The sequence below is a fragment of the Mauremys mutica genome, unplaced genomic scaffold (genome assembly GCF_020497125.1).
Source record: "Mauremys mutica isolate MM-2020 ecotype Southern unplaced genomic scaffold, ASM2049712v1 001001F_np12_obj, whole genome shotgun sequence".
NCBI lineage: Eukaryota > Metazoa > Chordata > Testudines > Geoemydidae > Mauremys > Mauremys mutica.
Window position 1 is genome coordinate 13,629 of NW_025423091.1, and position 17,878 is coordinate 31,506.

At 64.5% G+C, this 17,878-nt stretch overlaps 2 protein-coding genes across 2 annotated transcripts; both read right to left on the bottom strand.

The window, feature by feature from the left end:
* Positions 1-680: 680 nt before the first annotated feature.
* On the bottom strand, positions 681-10,353 carry RABAC1 (Rab acceptor 1). The gene is made up of 6 exons (XM_045000754.1): positions 10,288-10,353; positions 9,966-10,061; positions 9,325-9,537; positions 8,166-8,263; positions 2,446-2,547; positions 681-1,203 (listed from the first exon to the last, which is right to left on the bottom strand). The coding sequence occupies exons 2-6, from the start codon at positions 10,040-10,042 to the stop codon at positions 1,115-1,117; spliced, it is 579 nt and encodes a 192-aa protein (XP_044856689.1). The 5' UTR covers positions 10,043-10,061; positions 10,288-10,353; the 3' UTR covers positions 681-1,114.
* Positions 10,354-14,263: 3,910 nt separating this feature from the next.
* On the bottom strand, positions 14,264-17,878 carry CNFN (cornifelin). The gene is made up of 4 exons (XM_045000758.1): positions 17,663-17,878; positions 16,170-16,292; positions 14,874-15,010; positions 14,264-14,493 (listed from the first exon to the last, which is right to left on the bottom strand). Exons 2-4 carry the CDS (start codon positions 16,282-16,284, stop codon positions 14,404-14,406), a joined length of 342 nt encoding a protein of 113 aa, XP_044856693.1. The 5' UTR covers positions 16,285-16,292; positions 17,663-17,878; the 3' UTR covers positions 14,264-14,403.

Sequence of the window (17,878 nt, forward strand, 5' to 3'; positions counted from 1 at the left end):
GCCAGCGACACAATGGGACAAACACCGACAATCCCTGTCTGCCATTTCCGCGACTCATTCTCTGCAGTTCACCGACCTTGGAAGAGATCCTGTCACATCAGGGACGCCCCGGGCCCTTCCTCATCTGAATCCCCTGGGAATCACCTGGTCACCCCCAATTCTGATCCCGGCCTCGGGGGCCCGCGCTGGCCGCAGCCTCCTGGCCCTGCGCAGAACTCGCTGCACCGCGCCCCCAGGCTGCCTGTCGGAGGTTGGCATGTCGGGGGGGGACCCGAGCCGCCGGCTGTTGGGGTCAGGGCGGGGCTGTGAATTGCGGGTGTCCCGCTGGCCGCCATGCGGGCGTGGGGCTCGGGGCCCCACGTGTGTAGTGGGGGGGAGCTGCGGGCCAGGGGGCCGTGCGGGCGGCCGAGCAGGGTAACAGGCCCCCCAGGCTGGGGAATGAAGGGGACACAGACTGTACCCAGGGAACCTGTCGTGCCCCCCAGCTGCCCCCAGCCCCTCTCCCCCACTGCCCTCCCGCCCAGCCCCTCCCGCCCAGGCCCCCGCCAGGGTTTGCACACGGCTCTGAAGACGATTCAGGGGGGTTCCACAGGGGCCCCCATGCCAAAGGAGGGGCCCTGGAGGGGAGTGCAGGGGGACCCCTTTGCCCTGCTCCCAGCCCCACACGGCAGCCGCTCCACTCCTCAACACGGCCTTTAATGGGGAAAGACACAGATCCAGCCTCACTCCTGGGGGGGCAGCCAGCGTGGGAAGCCCGGGGTCAACGCGACAGTGAGAGGAAACGGGGAACCCTGGTGGGAGCAGGACCCCTGCAGTGGGGGACATGGGGGTGATTGCGGGGCTGGGGGCATCAGGTGGGAAGTCGAGAAGAGGGGGAGGGGGAGCCCAGAAAGGGGGAGGTGGAGGGAGCCGGGGGGGGGGGGGTCTGAGAGGCTGGTAGAAATGGCAGCAAAGAGTGACCATGATCTGGGGGGGTCCCTGCCCCCCAGGGGGTCCTGCCAGAAGGGGGGCTGGGAGGAGGCCCCAGGGCCCCAGGGGGTGCAGCGGAAGGGTGGGCTTGTGGGGGGTCCCTGCCCCCTAGGGGGTGCTGCCAGGGGGGGTCCCTGCACCCCCATCACACGGGCTCCATCTGCAGCTCGTCAGCCTCCCCCGACTCCAGCTCATGGAAGGCAGCGTGGGAGCCGATCACCACCAGGGTGGCACCTGCGGGGGGCGACAGAGAGGTGGGGGGATCAGAGAGACAGCAACACTGTCCCCCCGCTGCCCCCAGCTCCCCTCCCCCGGTGCACCCCATAGAACCCTGCTGCCCCCCAGCTCCACCTCCCCCCCACTGCATCCCATGGACCCCCACTCCACTCCCCCCAGCTCCTCTCCCCTCCCCCGCTGCACCCCAAAGAGCCCTGCTGCCCCCAGCTCCCGTCCCCTCCCCCGGTGCAACCCCGTGGACCCCCCGCTGCCCCAAGCTCCCTTCCCCTCCCCCGGTGCACCCCATAGATCCCCTCTGCCCCCAGCTCCCCTCCCCCGCTGCCCCCAGCTCCACCTCCTGCCTGCTGCACCCCATGGACCCCCACTCCCCACATCTGCTCCTCGTGCTTGCTGCACCCCATGGACCCCCACTCCCCCCAGCTCCCCTCCCCTCCCCCGCTGCACCCCAAAGAGCCCTGCTGCCCCCAGCTCCCCTCCCCTCCCCCGGTGCACCCCATGGACCCCCGCTGCCCCCAGCTCCCTTCCCCTCCCCCGGTGCACCCCATAGATCCCCTCTGCCCCCAGCTCCCCTCCCCCGCTGCCCCCAGCTCCACCTCCTGCCTGCTGCACCCCATGGACCCGCACTCCCCCCAGCTCCCCTCCCCTCCCCCGCTGCACCCCAAAGAGCCCTGCTGCCCCCAGCTCCCCTCCCCCCGCTGCCCCAGCCAGCTCCCCTCCCCCTCCCCCGGTGCACCCCATGGACCCCCGCCGCCCCCCGCTCCCTTCCCCTCCCCTGCTGCCCCCCATAGACCCCAGCTGCCCCCAGCTCCCCTCCCCCGCTGCCCCCAATTCTGCCTCCCCTCCAGTGCACCCCATACATGGCCCCGATTTCCAGCCCCACTCCTCCTGCTGTTGCATCTCAGGTCCCCAGCCCCTCCCCATCTGCACCCCCTGCACCCCAGTTCCATAGCCCCTCTGCCACCGGCCCTCCCCCTCCCCTCCCCACCAGCTGCCCCCAAATCCCCCTGCCCCTGCTGCACCGCTCACCTCTGTCAATCTGCCCCCCAAACCTCCCCCACTGACCCCCCGAGTGCCAGGAGAGGAACAGCCCATGGGGGGTGGGGCAGGCACAGATTGGGGGGGTTCCCCTCCCCCACACTGAGCTCTTTGGCAGGTTCTGCGCCCCAAACGGCCCCCCAGACAAGCCCCCACAGGCAGCAGCTGAGGTTACACCCTGGGTCGGGGGAGGGGGTTGCTCACCCAGCACCCAGAAGACGGCGGATCCGGCCCCTGCCAGCCAGAAGAAGGGGAAGGAGACGCCCCCGGCCAGTCCGTACTGCTGAGCCGTGCCGAGCTCCCGGCCTGGCCGCGCCAGAGAGAGAGAGAGAGAGAACGGGGGGTGAGGGGAGCCCAGACCCCTGCCGAGCCAGCCAGCCCCCCAGCCAGCCAGCTCCCCGCCCCCGCCCCCCGGCCAGCCAGCTCCCCGCCCCCGCCCCTGCCCCCCGGCCAGTCCGTACTGGTGAGCGGTGCAGTTAGCCACCCCAAGCTGCAAACAAGCTATGTCCAGGACTGGTAACTATGCAGCAGCTGCAGAACAGCTGATGGATGTATATATATGGGGGGGGGGAGTATTAGGTATAATGTGTCTATATAAGGATTAAGATATTAGTTATTGGTCATAAATCAGATTGTTATCATAATAAATGTGGCATCTCTGTCTGGCCCCCTGGAAAGATCCTGTGTAGTTTTGTCTGTACAACATTATTGGTGGAGAATGCAAAGGGGGAGGAAGCGGAGAATCCAGTTATTATAAACCTGGTGTGCACCCGCCAGCTTTAGGGAGCCTGGCACGATAGGGAAAAGGTTGTAAACTTTCAGTTAATTAACCACAAACTCTGAAGGAAATAGGAGTTTAGGTTTGAATCTTGTTCAAATAGTAAAATACTAGGCACTGAGACTTGTGCTGATTAAAGGGTTGCACACCCTCGGGTCGCAGCGGGGCTGAGAAACAGGAGAGGTTTAGCATCCCTCTCTCCAGCCTGGACTGCTGGGGGAAAGAATTGGAGGTGGGTATATCCCCGGTCGTAGTAAGGCCGGGCAACAGGCCTTCAGGTTTCCACACTGAAAACCCTAGGTGCACACACCCTCCGCCGTAGCAAGACTGAGCTAAAGAGGAGAACTGAGTGCTTCTCGCTCTGAGCCTGGGGAGGATTTTCATAGTTGGTGCATGAACCCTCGGTGGTGGTAGGCGAGTGATACAGAGGGAGGCTTAGTGTCTCTCCCTCTGGCCCAGAGAGGGTTACGTTGCTCCTTCCAGGAGTTAAAAAGGTAAAATTGCTCTTTCAGGAGTTGTAAGCTGCTTTTTTAGGAATTAGGGGTTATAGTCGACTTTCTATCTTCTTGTTGGTCCTCCATGTTTCCGCCGCATAAAGCAACACAGAGCGGACGTTCGACCTGTAGATCTCTACCTTGGTTTTCATTTGCAAGATGGCCGACCTCCAAATGTTCTGAAGTCTCTAGAATGCAGTTGCTGCAAGACCGATTCTGGTAGATATCTCCTTCTGAATATTACCATCCGCCGATATGTAACTACCAAGATATTTACAATCGTTCACCTCCTCCAATTCTACGTCACATAACACTGTCGTCGTCGAGCTGGCTGCTTTTACTTTCATTGTTTTGCTCTTACCGGCGTGGATATTAAGTCCCACGCACCTTGCTGCTCTACCTACTCTATCAGTCTTCTCCTGGAGGTCCGTCTGAGAGCTTGAACTCAGGGCCATGTCATCCGCAAAGTCACAATCTTCAATATGACCAGAGGGTCCCCATGCGATCCCTCTTGGCCTATCGTCGGTGGCTTTCCGCATCACCCAGACTATAACCACAAGAGATAGAATGGGCGAAATAACGCACCCTTGTCTAACTCCCGTTCTCACATGGAACCACTCGCTCCGCTGTGCTTCATGGCGAACACAACACTTATTATCAGCATACATATCTTTGAGGATGATATGAAAGTCAGCTTCGGGGTTTTGAAGGAAGGTGTCTTAGGCGAATTCTTAACATACACTGGCCGCAGCGTATCACCAATGTTGAAGTGAGCCGATTAACGGGCATTAACAACATAGTGGATGAAGCCAAACAACGAAGATGGAGATGGTTGGGGCATGTGTTGAGAATGGGTGCTGATAGACACCCCCATATTGCCCTACGATGGACACCACAAGGAAGGAGGAGGAGAGGTAGACCATTGGGGACGTGGCGAAGGACCATTGAAGAGAAAATGAAAGGCATGGGAATGAAGTGGGATGAAATTTGCTGCCTCGCTCAAGAACGAAATGAATGGAGGAGAATGGTTGACGCCTTATGCTCCACTGGGAGTGAGTAAGAGGAAGAAGAAGAAGAAGGGGTTATAGTGCTGGATATTTATCAATTTGGGTTTGTTGTGGCTGGTTGTTGCTCACAACTGTTGGAAAAAATGTTTAAGAAAACACTGTCTAAAGAGATCCTTAAAAAAAAAATTGGCCAGGTGCTTATTAATATATAAACCCTCAACTCCAATGAAAAAGGAAGCAGCCGCAGTTTGGCTTCTATGGAAAACCTGTAGTGAGCTTTTCCTTCAATTGGCTAAACCTAAAAATGAAAAACTGCACCAAGATTTACAAGCCTCTGCTGCAAAAGCAGCGAAATGAAAAGGTGTGTGGTACCCAAACCCAGTGAGCTGCCCTTAAGGCTGGGTACAGAGGGTTAAGCAGCTCTCACATCTTACAGCAGCAGTAACATCAGAAGAAGGAACATCTGAGACCCCAAAAGGGGCAAATTTTTGGGACCCCTCTGGAGAGTGGGAAGGGGGATATTTGGGTAGATTCCTCCTCCCAGGGCCAACAGTAACAACAGCGCCTGCTTCTGCCTCAGACCTCCGGGCCATGGCAAAGTGGCTGGGGATTTTAAAATTAAAAAAAATTTAAACTCAAAGAAATGCACCACTTAATTAGCATTTGTGCAGCCCCGAGTACCGAACACACTGTGGCAGAGACTGAGCAGAGCCTGCCATGTGGGAGCTCTGTGCTAATTTAGTTCTAAGCTTCCAGCTTTCAGGCTCTGAACCAGAACCTCAGGAGAGCTGGTGCCAGCTGAAGAGTTACAGAAATACCATGGTTACAGTGTCGCGACAAAGTCTGGGGTCAGTGTTCTGTGCTGCCCGTTCTGGGTCTGTCTCTAGTGGTGTCCTGTGCTGGCACTGGCTCCAGAGAGAGGGGTTACTGCACTGGACAGGGCAACAGTCTTTCCCGCTCTCTGCTTCCCCCATGTCCATCAATCACCACTGGGGTCCAGGAGACTCTGGTCCCCAGTGCACCAGGTTTAGTTTTGTTAGGTTCTCTAAGAGTCAGTTTGTTATTAAGTTTTGTTATTGATACATTTGTGTTGTGAATTCCACACTTCCCTCTATGCTCCCTGGTTCTACTTCCCCAAGCCCTGAAGGGGAGTTCTGGGGCCCCCATAACCGGTAAGACCTTGGCCCAGAATTGCAGGGCCCCAAAAACCTCTTCAGAACTGTTAAAAATAGGGGACTCGGCAACATTTTAGCAACTAAATGTTAGTTTAAGTCCAAATCAGCTTAACCTTGGTGACAACTGTGCTCCTCCTACGACGTCGTCTTTGTTGTGTGCTTAAGGGGGTCCTGAGCTCAGTGACTTGTATTGTTCGATGGCTATTGGCTATTGCAGCATCAGACTTGGGCCTCAGTTTGTGTGTCAATGTCCCCGAGGATTGGAGTGGGGATGGTTCCCAATGATCCCAACGATCATTGTTTGCATTGGTGTGCAGGTTCTAGCTGGTGTTCAGTCAGTTGTAAGGGGTTTAGCTGTATTCACCTGGTTATGATTGTTTGGTTTGTTTGCAACAGATCCCCTGTGCCCTGCGACGACACCAGCCCCTGTAATGGCCAGAGATCAAGGGGCAGAGTGTGGTAGGAGCAGCCCACCTGGGCAGCAGCCCTAAAGATCATTTTTCATCCCCTCATTGTCCTATTAGTAACCCCAACTGGTTCTGCCTTAAAACAATGACAGAAAGTGGGACCCATCCAATGCCCCTGGACTGAAGGGGCAAAAGGGGGACAATGTAGAACTGATGAATGACATTGTTTTTAATTGTTCTTTATTACTGTAACTTCATAAGTAAAGTTTTATGAATGAAACAACATTCATTCATAAAACCGGTTACCCCAAGAACTGGCTAATTGACAATGAAGATGCTTGTTAAGAGCCAGAGCTGTTCAGTCAGCTGCCTTTGTAAAAGCAGCAAAGAGTCCTGGGCACCTTAGGGACTCACAGACGGATGGAGCAGGAGCTGTCGTGGGTGAACACCCACTTCGTCGGATGCAGGAGTTCACCCACGACAGCTCCTGCTCCATCCGTCTGTCAGACTCTCCGGTGCCCCAGGGCTCTGCGCTGCTTTTACAGGGTGTGTAACGAACAGGGCTCCCCTCCGATACCTGCCTTTGTCCGTTTCACTGTCAATCCAATTCCTGCTTCAATCACTGAGACTTGCCCGGTTTCTTCTGTTCACCAGTCACTACACTTGCCTACATTGTAACTTCTGGTCACTGTTTGCCACACTGGAATTCAAACCCCATTTTAAAACACTCGCTCCATTTTCTAAAAGCTTCCTCCAGCCGTCAGTTTTGCAAACCCTGCTGTACCCTCATGAGTTAGTGTAGACGTGTGACTGAGGTATGGATGGATGATGGAGTCAGCCTCCAGCCCCAGCCTGTCCTGATGAAATGGAGTTCAAACCCCACCGGCTGAAGAAGCAGACAAGAGCCCTAACAACGTAAGAAGTGTCCACCCTAAACACAAAAGGTGCAATAGAAGGAAGATCAAAGCCAGGTCCCAGGCTGAAAGTTGCCTGCAATTGACGGGTGATCAATCACCAAACCCAGAGGCAGCGGGACACAGCAAGACCTAGGCTATGGCTACACAGCGCTTTGAAGTGCTAAGTGTAGTCAAAGCGCCAGCGCTGGTGTCCGTACTCCACCTCCCTGTGGGGAATAACGGACAGCGCTGGGAGCCGCGCTCCCAGCGCTGGGGATTTGACCACACTGGCGCTTTGCAGCGCCGCAATTTGCAGCGCTGGAGAGGGTGTGTTTTCACACCCTGCTGCAGCGCTGCAAATTTGCAAGTGTAGCCAAGGCCCTAGAAACTCTGGATTCAAACTGAAGCCTACAAAAAGGCTGGGTGAGATGGGAGACTGGGGGGGGGGTAACATTCTGCTGCCAACATGGAAGGGCATCGGTGCAGGCCCAACAGAGACCCAGCTTGGCCTCGTGCCCGGCTTTCCTGGCCAGTTCGCCGCCCCGAGCTACCAACCCAAGCCGGGAACTCAAGCTATGCCCAGGACTGGCAAGTATGCAGCAGCTGCAGAACAGAGGTAGGGGGTGTGGGGGGGGGTGTCTTGGAGCATGAGCTGTGGCGGGTGAATCCCCGCTGCGGCGGATGCAAGTCATGTTAGTTATTGGTCAGAAATCACACTGTTCTCATAACAAACGTGGCATCTCTGTCTGGCCCCCTGGAAAGATCCTGTGTAGTTTTGTCTGTACAACACCAGCCCCCCACGCCTGCCCCCCAGCCAGAGAAAGAGAACGGGGGGGGTGAGGGGAGCCCAGCCCCCCCCGAGACAGACGGCCCCCCCGTGCCTGCCCCTGAGCCAGCCAGCGCCCCAAGCCCGCCTGCCGGCCAGTCCGTACTGCTGAGCCGTGCTGAGCTGCTGGCGTGGCCGCGCCAGAGAGAGAGAGAGAGAGAACGGGGGGGGGGGCGGTGAGGGGACCCCCGCCCCCCCCCCCCAGCCAGCCCCCAGCGCCCCCTGGAGGGGATGAGCCCCACGTCCTGCCCCTGCTCCCAAGCCAGCCAGCCCCCTGTGCCCCCCCAAGCCAGCCAGCCCCCCGCACCCCCTGGAGGGGCGGGCCCTGGGCCCCCACTCACCGAACAGCACGAGCCGGGACTGCTGGGTTCGCAGGTAGATGAGGTAACAGGCCCCGAAGAAGACAGCCAGCGCCACCAGGAGCAGGGGGGAGGTGATCCTGGGGGGGAATGGCAGAGGGTTGGGGGGGCCATACCCGCCATACGCTGCCCCCCCCAGCTTACATGTTCCCCCGTTTCACACCCCTCCCCCACAGCCTTTGCAGAACCAGCCTATTCCTGGGCTCCCCAGCTCCCCCCTGGGCCCCCGTCCACCTGCCCCACCCCGGGCCCCCTTCCTCCAGCCTCCCGGCCCCCTGCCGCACCCCCTGCCCCTGGGCCCCCACCCCCTGCCCCTGGGCCCCCGGCCACCAGCCCCACCCCCTGCCCCTGGGCCCCCGGCCACCAGCCCCTGGGCCCCCGGCCCCCTGCCGCACCCCCTGCCCCTGGGCCCCCACCCCCAGCCCCTGGGCCCCCGGCCCCCAGCCCCACCCCCTGCCCCTGGGCCCCCACCCCCTGCCCCTGGGCCCCCGTCCACCTGCCCCACCCCGGGCCCCCTTCCTCCTGCCACCCGGCCCCCTGCTGCACCCCCTGCCCCTGGGCCCCCACCCCCTGCCCCTGGGCCCCCGGCCACCTGCCCCACCCCGGGCCCCCTTCCTCCAGCCTCCCGGCCCCCTGCCGCACCCCCTGCCCCCCGGCCCCCGGCCACCAGCCCCCCCCCCCGCCCCTGGGCCCCCAGCCACCAGCCCCTGGGCCCCCGGCCCCCAGCCCCACCCCCTGCCCCTGGGCCCCCGGCCACCAGCCCCTGGGCCCCCGGCCACCAGCCCCACCCCCTGCCCCTGGGCCCCCACCCCCTGCCCCTGGGCCCCCGGCCACCAGCCCCACCCCGGGCCCCCTTCCTCCAGCCTCCCGGCCCCCTGCCGCACCCCCTGCCCCTGGGCCCCCGGCCACCAGCCCCACCCCCTGCCCCGGGGCCCCCGGCCACCAGCCCCACCCCCTGCCCCTGGGCCCCCGGCCACCAGCCCCATCCCCTGCCCCTGGGCCCCCGGCCACCAGCCCCTGGGCCCCCGGCCACCAGCCCCACCCCCTGCCCCTGGGCCCCCACCCCCTGCCCCTGGGCCCCCGGCCCCCAGCCCCACCCCCTGCCCCTGGGCCCCCGGCCCCGGCCGCTGCCCCGGCTCACAGGCAGTAGAGGATGAGCCCCAGGAAGACGAAGACGTAGTTGCTCTGGAAATGCTCCACGTTGCGCGCCAGGCGCTGGCACAGCTCCCCGAAGTCCCGGGGCCTCCCGAAGCGGCGCTGGTCGGCGAAGCTGCCCCACGGGCGCAGGGTGGCCCGACGCTGCTCCAGCCACTTCTTGGCGGGGCCCTGGGGCAGCAGGGCCGGGATGGAGATCCTGGGGGGCCGAGAGATGGGGCACCTCTGAGCCGCAGCACCCCCCCCGGCGCCCCCCATTGTGCCCCCCCACTCCCTGCCCCACGGCGCCCCCACTGACCCCCCCGCCCTGCTCCCTGCCCCACAGCGCCCCCTACTGTGCCCCCCGCTCCCTGCCCCACAGCGCCCCCACTGACCCCCCCGCCCCGCTCCCTGCCCCACGGCGCCCCCACTGACCCCCCCGTCCCACTCCCTGCGCCACAGCGCCCCCTACTGTGCCCCCGCCCCGCTCCTTGCCCCACGGCGCCCCCACTGACCCCCCCGCCCCGCTCCCTGCCCCACGGCGCCCCCACTGACCCCCCCGCCCCGCTCCCTGCCCCGCAGCGCCCCCTATCCCCCCCACTCTGTTCCCTGCCCCACAGCGCCCCCTATCCCCCCGCAGCTCCCTACTTAGTGCCGAGGGGTCCCGCAGCCTCCTGCTCGGCGGGCGGGGGGAAGGGATGGTCCGAGCCGCCTTTCCCGGCCATGGTGCTCAGCGCCCGGGGGCTGCGGAGAGGGGGGGGCAGGACGTGAAACCAGGCCCCGCCCCCCCGGGAGCTGCAGCTGGGGCGGGGGAACGGGGCGCGGGGGGGGGGGCAGGACGTGAAACCAGGCCCCGCCCCCCCGGGAGCTGCAGCTGGGGGGGGAACGGGGCGCGGGGGGGGGGGGCAGGGGGGATGCGGGGCTGCTGCTGCCTCCCCCCGGGGTTGCCATGGCGACGGCTCCCGCTCACCTGCCGCCTGGTTCAGCGCGGCCGCCGCTCGCTGCCTCGACGTGGCCACCGGGGCGGGGGGGGGCGGAACTTTGGGGCGGGCCGCGGGGCACGCTGGGAAATGGAGTCTGGCCGCAAAGGCTTGTGGGAGATGGAGTCCAGCCCCCCCCCCCGTGGTCTCGGGACGAGCTGGGGGGACGTGGGGGGGCAGGAGGGAGGCTCGAGGGCTTCGGGGTGGGGGGGGGTCTCAGCCCCTTCCTTTCTTTGAACGCCTCTTATGCAAATTATTTAATAGTCTCATTTGCATGTATGCAAATACACGGGCACCGTTTTGACAACTGGCTCTGAACTTTCCCTGAGACGCTGCAGGTGGATGGGGGGGGGGGGGCAGGCCCCCATAACCGGCCCAGCCCCCGGGGTTCCTGGCCCCCCCGCTCTCAGCCCCTGATGGGGGGCAGAACCCGCTTCCCTGGACGGCCCCTTGTGTAGCCCCCCCGAATGGGGGCTGGTCCCTGGGGCCACGTGTCTGCCCAAGGCACAGGGGTGGGGGCAGGTAGAGCCCCCCTCCCCGAGAGAAGCCCAGAAGGGACCGACAGCAGCCAGTGGGATCCCCCCCCCCGTGAGGGCCTGGCTGCAGCAGGAGGGGCACAAGCGAGTCCCAGGTTCCATGGTACGTCCTACGGCCCCGGCCCATCGACGGTGACTTCGCACCCGGGACCTCGTCCGCCCTTCAAAAATCCATATGTGCCTGTGAGGGTGCGGCTTCCCCCTTAGCGAGCCCCGTGTGTGTCTGTGCCTGTACCCTTAACTCTGCCCCTGTGCGTGCGCCTGTACCCTGAACTCCCGCCCCCCGGTGTGTGCCTGTACCCTTAACTCTGCCCCTGTGCGTGCGCCTGTACCCTGAACTCCCCCCCCGGTGTGTGCCTGTACCCTTAACTCTGCCCCTGTGCGTGCGCCTGTACCCTGAACTCCCCCCCCCGGTGTGTGCCTGTACCCTTAACTCTGCCCCTGTGTGTGCACCTGTACCCTGAACTCTTACTCCCCCTCACGTGTGTGCCCCGTACCCTTAACTCTGCCCCTGTGCATGCACCTGTACCCTTAACTCCCGCCCCCCCGGTGTGTGTGCACCTGTACCTTTAACTACCCCTGGTGTGTGTGCACCTGTACCCTTAACTCTCCTCCAGGTGTGTCTGTGCCTCTACCATTAACTCTCCCTCCCCACATCTGCGTCTGACTGTACCCTTACCTCCCCCCAGTGGGTGTGCTTGTATCCTTAACTCCACCTGGTGTGTGTGTGCACCTGTACCCTTAATTCCCCCCTCAATGTGCCTGTACCCTTAACTCTGCCCCCGGTGTCTGTGCAGCTGTACCATTAACTTGCTGTCTGGTGTTTGTGAGCCTGTGCCCTTAACTTGCCCCCCAATGTGTGTGCGCCTGTACCCTTAACCCCCCCCACGCTGTGTGTGCGCCTGTACCCTTAACCCCCCCCACGCTGTGTGTGCGTCTGTACCCTTAACCCCCCCCCACGCTGTGTGTGCGTCTGTACCCTTAACCCCCCCCACGCTGTGTGTGCGCCTGTACCCTTAACCCCCCCCACGCTGTGTGTGCGTCTGTACCCTTAACCCCCCCCCTGTGTGTGCGCCTGTACCCTTACCCCCCCTGCTGTGTGCGCGCCTGTACCCTTAACCCCCCCACGCTGTGTGTGCGCCTGTACCCTTAACCCCCCCACACACTGTGTGTGCGCCTGTACCCTTAACCCCCCCACTGTGTGTGCGCCTGTACCCTTAACCCCCCCACGCTGTGTGTGCGCTGGTACCCTTAACCCCCCTGCTGTGTGTGCGCCTGTACCCTTAACCCCCCCACGCTGTGTGCGCGCCTGTCCCCTTAACCCCCCCACTGTGTGTGCGCCTGTACCCTTAACCCCCCCGCTGTGTGTGCGCCTGTACCCTTAACCCCCCCCCGCTGTGTGTGCGCCTGTACCCTTAATCCCCCCCACGCTGTGTGTGCGTCTGTACCCTTAACCCCCCGCTGTGTGTGCGCCTGTACCCTTAACCCCCCCCCGCTGTGTGTGCGCCTGTACCCTTAACCCCCCCACGCTGTGTGTGCGCCTGTACCCTTAACCCCCCCCGCTGTGTGCGCGCCTGTACCCTTAACCCCCCCCCCCGCTGTGTGTGCGCCTGTACCCTTAACCCCCCCACTGTGTGTGCGCCTGTACCCTTAACCCCCCCCACGCTGTGTGTGCGCCTGTACCCTTAACCCCCCTGCTGTGTGTGCGCCTGTACCACCCTTAACCCCCCCACGCTGTGTGCGCGCCTGTACCCTTAACCCCCCCACTGTGTGTGCGCCTGTACCCTTAATCCCCCCCACGCTGTGTGTGCGTCTGTACCCTTAACCCCCCGCTGTGTGTGCTCCTGTACCCTTAACCCCCCCCGGCTGTGTGCGCGCCTGTACCCTTAACCCCCCCACGCTGTGTGCGCGCCTGTACCCTTAACCCCCCCGCTGTGTGCGCGACTGTACCCTTAACCCCCCCCACGCTGTGTGTGCGCCTGTACCCTTAACCCCCCTGCTGTGTGTGCGCCTGTACCCTTAACCCCCCCACGCTGTGTGCGCGCCTGTACCCTTAACCCCCCCACTGTGTGTGCGCCTGTACCCTTAATCCCCCCCACGCTGTGTGTGCGTCTGTACCCTTACCCCCCCGCTGTGTGTCCGCCTGTTCCCCTATCCCCCCCACGCTGTGTGCGCGCCTGTACCCTTAACCCCCCCACGCTGTGTGCGCGCCTGTACCCTTAACCCCCCCGCTGTGTGCGCGCCTGTACCCTTAACCCCCCCCACGCTGTGTGTGCGCCTGTACCCTTAACCCCCCTGCTGTGTGTGCGCCTGTACCCTTAACCCCCCCACGCTGTGTGCGCGCCTGTACCCTTAACCCCCCCACTGTGTGTGCGCCTGTACCCTTAATCCCCCCCACGCTGTGTGTGCGTCTGTAACCTTAACCCCCCGCTGTGTGTGCGCCCGTACCCTTATAACCCCCCCGCTGTGTGCGCGCCTGTACCCTTAACCCCCCCACTCTGTGTGCGCGCGTGTACCCTTACCCCCCCCCGCTGTGTGCGCGCCTGTAACCTTAACCCCCCCGCTGTGTGCGCGCCTGTACCCGTCACCCCCCGCTGTGTGGGCGCCTGTTCCCTGAACCCCCCCCACGCGGTGTGTGCGCCTGTACCCTTAACCCCCCCATGCTGTGTGTGCGCCTGTACCCTTAACCCCCCTGCTGTGTGTGCGCCTGTACCCTTAACCCCCCTGCTGTGTGTGCACCTGTACCCTTAACCCCCTGCTGTGTGTGTGCACCTGTACCCTTAACCCCCCCACGCTGTGTGCGCGCCTGTACCCTTAACCCCCCCACGCTGTGTGTGCACCTGTACCCTTAACCCCCCCACTGTGTGTGCACCTGCACCCTTACCCCCCCCCCGCTGTGTGTGCACCTGCACCCTTAACCCCCCCTCTGTGTGGACCTGTACCCTTAACCCCCCTGCTGTGTGTGCCTGTACCCTTAACCCCCCCATGCTGTGTGTGCGCCTGTACCCCTAACCCCCCCGCTGTGTGTGCCTGTACCCTTAACCCCCCCATGCTGTGTGTGCACCTGTACCCTTAACCCCCCCACTGTGTGCGCACCTGTACCCTTAACCCCCCCCATGCTGTGTGCGCCTGTACCCTTAACCCCCCCGCTGTGTGTGCCTGTACCCTTAACCCCCCCACGCTGTGTGTGCGCCTGTACCCCTAACCCCCCCGCTGTGTGTGCCTGTACCCTTAACCCCCCCCATGCTGTGTGTGCCTGTACCCCTAACCCCCCCATGCTGTGTGTGCGCCTGTTTCCCTAACTCTCCCATGCTGTAGTTATCGCTCCCCCATATGCCCATTTAGTTCATATTTTTCACACAGCCCCCCGAGGATGCCGGGTGCCAGGGCCCCACTAATAAACACAGGCTACTGCAAAGAGTTTGTGGGTTATTTATTTAGGGGGGTTGGGGCAGGGGCTCCCCCCCCCGCTGTCCCTGTTCTCCTCCCTGGGCGGGGAAGGGGCAGATTTTCTTCGTGCTGCGGAGGCGGTTCAGAGCCCCCCTAGCTGGAGCCGGGATCGCCGGCCCCTCATTTCCGCTGGGACAGCTCCCGGGAGAGCTGGCAGAGGCCGCAGGGCCCGCAGCACGCCATGACCAGCCAGTCGTCGCAGATACTGCCCTGTGGGGAGAGGGGCGTCAGCCGCGGGGCCGGGAACAGCCGCGGGGCGTTGGCACCACGTCGGTATCAGCGTCACCAGCCACCCCGGCCTCGCCATGGCCCCGGGCGCGCCAAGGGGGAAAAGGGATCCCAGCCCCGGCCCCGCGGCCGGTTCCCGCCCGGGAGGAACCGACCCCGGATTTGGGTTCAGCGACGGCCGGGCCATGGGCAGGAGGTTTTACCGCTCGCAGGTCGCTGCCCCTGGCCGAGCGGGGAGGGGGCAGGCGGGGGCGCGAAGCCAGAGCCACATGGGCCGGGCCCCGTGCAGGGCCGGGGGGTTGCTGGGGCTCCGGGGGCTCCAGCTGGAAACTGCCCCTCCCCCCGGACTCCCCCAAACTCACCTCGATGTGGTACCGTTCCCGCACCCCCGTGCGCAGGGCCAGCAAGGTGCCGGGCAGGCAGGGCAGGAAGCAGGACTCGCCGAAGTCCTGGGACACCTGGCAGGCCAGGATGCAGGGCACAAAGGTACCGCAGAGACCTGCCGGGGGGGGCGGTGTTACAGACCCGAAACTGGGACCCCCACCCCAGAGCCTCCCCACAACCCCCCCTGGGAGCCCCCCCAACACCCCCACCCCAGATCCTCCCCACAACCCCCCCTGGGAACCCCCCCGACACCCCCACCCCAGAGCCTCCCCACAACCCCCCCTGGGAACCCCCATGACACCCCCACCCCAGAGCCTCCCCACAACCCCCCCTGGGAGCCCCCCCGACACCCCCACCCCAGAGCCTCCCCACAACCCCCCCTGGGAACCCCCCCGACACCCCCACCCCAGAGCCTCCCCACAACCCCCCCTGGGAGCCCACCCGACACCCCCACCCCAGAGCCTCCCCACAACCCCCCCTGGGAGCCCCCCCGACACCCCCACCCCAGAGCCTCCCCACAACCGACCCTGGGTAACACCCCTACACCGCAAACCCAGAGTGTCCCCACAACACCCGCTTGGAACCCCCATGACACCCCCACCCCAGAGCCTCCCCACAACCCCCCCTGGATACCCCCCCGACACAACCCCTGAGTCCCCCAGCCCCCAGAGCCTCCCCCCAACCCCCCCTGGGAGCCCGCCCGACACCCCCACCCCAGAGCCTCCCCACAACACCCCCTGGCTTGCACCCCTTCAGTCACCCTGTGTGCCCCAGCCCCCAGAACCTCCCCACAACCCCCCCGGGAACACCCCCCGACACCCCCACCCCAGAGCCTCCCCACAACCCCCCCTGGGAACCCCCATGACACCCCCACCCCAGAGCCTCCCCACAACCCCCCCTGGGTACCCCCCCCGACACCCCCACTGAGTCCCCCAGCCCCCAGAGCCTCCCCACAACCCCCCCTGGGACCCCCCATGACACCCCCATCCCAGAGCCTCCCCACAACCCCCCCTGGGTACCCCCCCTCACCCCCCCACCTCGTCCCCCACCCCCCAGAGCCTCCCCCCCACCCCCCCTGGGAGCCCCCCCGACACCCCCACCCCATATCCTCCCCTCAACCCCCCACTGGGAACCCCCATGACACCCCCACCCCAGAGCCTCCCCCAAACCCCCCCTGGGAACCCCCCCGACACCCCCACTGAGTCCCCCCGCCCCCAGAACCTCCCCACATCCCCCCCTGGGACCCCCGCCCCCCGGGGAGCCCCCCGACTCACACACGCCCATGTCCGCGAAGCAGTCGCACATGCCCGAGCTCCAGGCGTTGGAGTTGCCATAGGAGTAGCTGGTCTGTACCCGGCCGGGCTGCGTTATCTCCGCCTGATAGGCCATGGTGGAGCCTGGGGGGACACGGGGGTGTCAGCCCGGACAGGACCCCCCAAAACTCTCCCCAGTCACCTAAGGGGAGGGGTGCAGCCAACCGAGCCCCCCGCTGCCTGGGCCAGGGAGAGCCCCCCACTCTGAGCTCAGCACTGGGGGGGGGAGGGAACACAGCGGGGCTGAGGGGACACATTGGCCGGGGCAGGGGCATATGGTGGAGCTGGGGACGAGGGGCTGAGTGTGGGGGAGGGGTTCACGCTACTGCGCAGCCCAGCTCCTGAATCAGCTCTGGGCCCCAGGGGCCCCCAGGCAGGTCTGGGCAGGGGGGAAACGCCCTGCGGTGACGGAGGTGCAGGGGTGTGGGGAGGTCACACCCCGGGCAAACAAACAAGGAACTGAAGGATCTTTGCTGCAATTTGGGGCTGGGCTAGCAGGGGCTGCGGGTCGGGAGTGAGGGGCACCGGCAGAGCTGGGGGGGGGAGCAGGGGCTGCGGGTCGGGAGTGAGGGGCACCGGCAGAGCTGGGGGGGGGAGCAGGGGCTGCGGGTCGGGAGTGAGGGGCACCGGCAGAGCTGGGGGGGGCAGGGGCTGCAGATCAGGAGTGAGGGGCACCGGCAGAGCTGGGGGGAGCCCAGGGCCGGGCTAGCGGGGCTGAGGGTCGGGAGTGAGGGGCACCGGCAGAGCTGGGGGGGAGCAGGGGCTGCGCGTCGGGAGTGAGGGGCACCGGCAGAGCTGGGGGGGAGCAGGGGCTGCGGGTCGGGAGTGAGGGGCACCGGCAGAGCTGGGGGGAGCCCAGGGCCGGGCTAGCGGGGCTGCGGGTCGGGAGTGAGGGGCACCGGCAGAGCTGGGGGGGAGCAGGGGCTGCGGGTCGGGAGTGAGGGGCACCGGCGGAGCTGGGGGGAGCCCAGGGCCGGGCTCGCGGGGCTGCGGGTTGGGAGTGAGGGGCACCGGCGGAGCAGGGTTGTGCTATTGCCAGGCCATTACATGGGGTTCTAGCAGCTCAGCCAACAAATCAAACCAGGACAGAACCTGAGGCTGCGGCCAGAACCGAAAAGCGAATGTCCCAGAGTCCTGAGGGCCTGGACCCTGACAACCAGCCTGCACCGAGAGAGCCCTGCCCAGCTCTGCCGGTGCCCCTCACTCCCGACCCGCAGCCCCTGCCAGCCTGGCCCTGGGCCTCCCTCCCCCCAGCTCTGCCAGTGCCCCTCAACCCAACCCGCAGCCGCTCCCCCCCCCCAGCCCTGCCGGTGCCCCTCACTCCCGACCCGCAGCCCCTACTAGCCCAGCCCCCCCAGCCCTGCCGGTGCCCCTCCCTCAGAGGCTGAAGCTGAGGCTGGGGTTCTTGGCACTCGGCCCCTGAGGCTTCGGCCAGGTGCCAGCAGCCGCCCTACCTGGTGTTCGCTGGTGGCGGAGCAGCTGCTGCCTTACCGGGGCTGTGAAATTCAAAGGGTGCAGGTGGGGCTGGGCGGGTCCCTCTTATACCTGCTGGGGGGGGAGCTGGGGAGGAAGTTTGGACAATGGCAGGGGCTGTGCCCTGGGGTGGGGAGGTTTGTGAGACGTGCTAGATACTGGGAGGAGAGTGAGACGTAGAGGGTGAGAAAAGGGGG

Excerpts from the sequence above, each read along its gene's own strand:
- RABAC1 (XM_045000754.1), bottom strand. The coding sequence starts at position 10,042 with ATGGCCGGGAAAGGCGGCTCGGACCATCCCTTCCCCCCGCCCGCCGAG. Across the intron at positions 9,538-9,965 it reads GCGGGACCCCTCGGCACTAA|GATCTCCATCCCGGCCCTGC; the intron begins GTAGGGAGCTGC and ends TCGGCCCCCCAG. Across the intron at positions 1,204-2,445 it reads CGCCGTCTTCTGGGTGCTGG|GTGCCACCCTGGTGGTGATC; the intron begins GTGAGCAACCCC and ends CGCCCCCCGCAG.
- CNFN (XM_045000758.1), bottom strand. The coding sequence starts at position 16,284 with ATGGCCTATCAGGCGGAGATAACGCAGCCCGGCCGGGTACAGACCAGC. Across the intron at positions 15,011-16,169 it reads CTTCGCGGACATGGGCGTGT|GTCTCTGCGGTACCTTTGTG; the intron begins GTGAGTCGGGGG and ends CCCCCCCGGCAG. Across the intron at positions 14,494-14,873 it reads GGGAACGGTACCACATCGAG|GGCAGTATCTGCGACGACTG; the intron begins GTGAGTTTGGGG and ends CTCTCCCCACAG.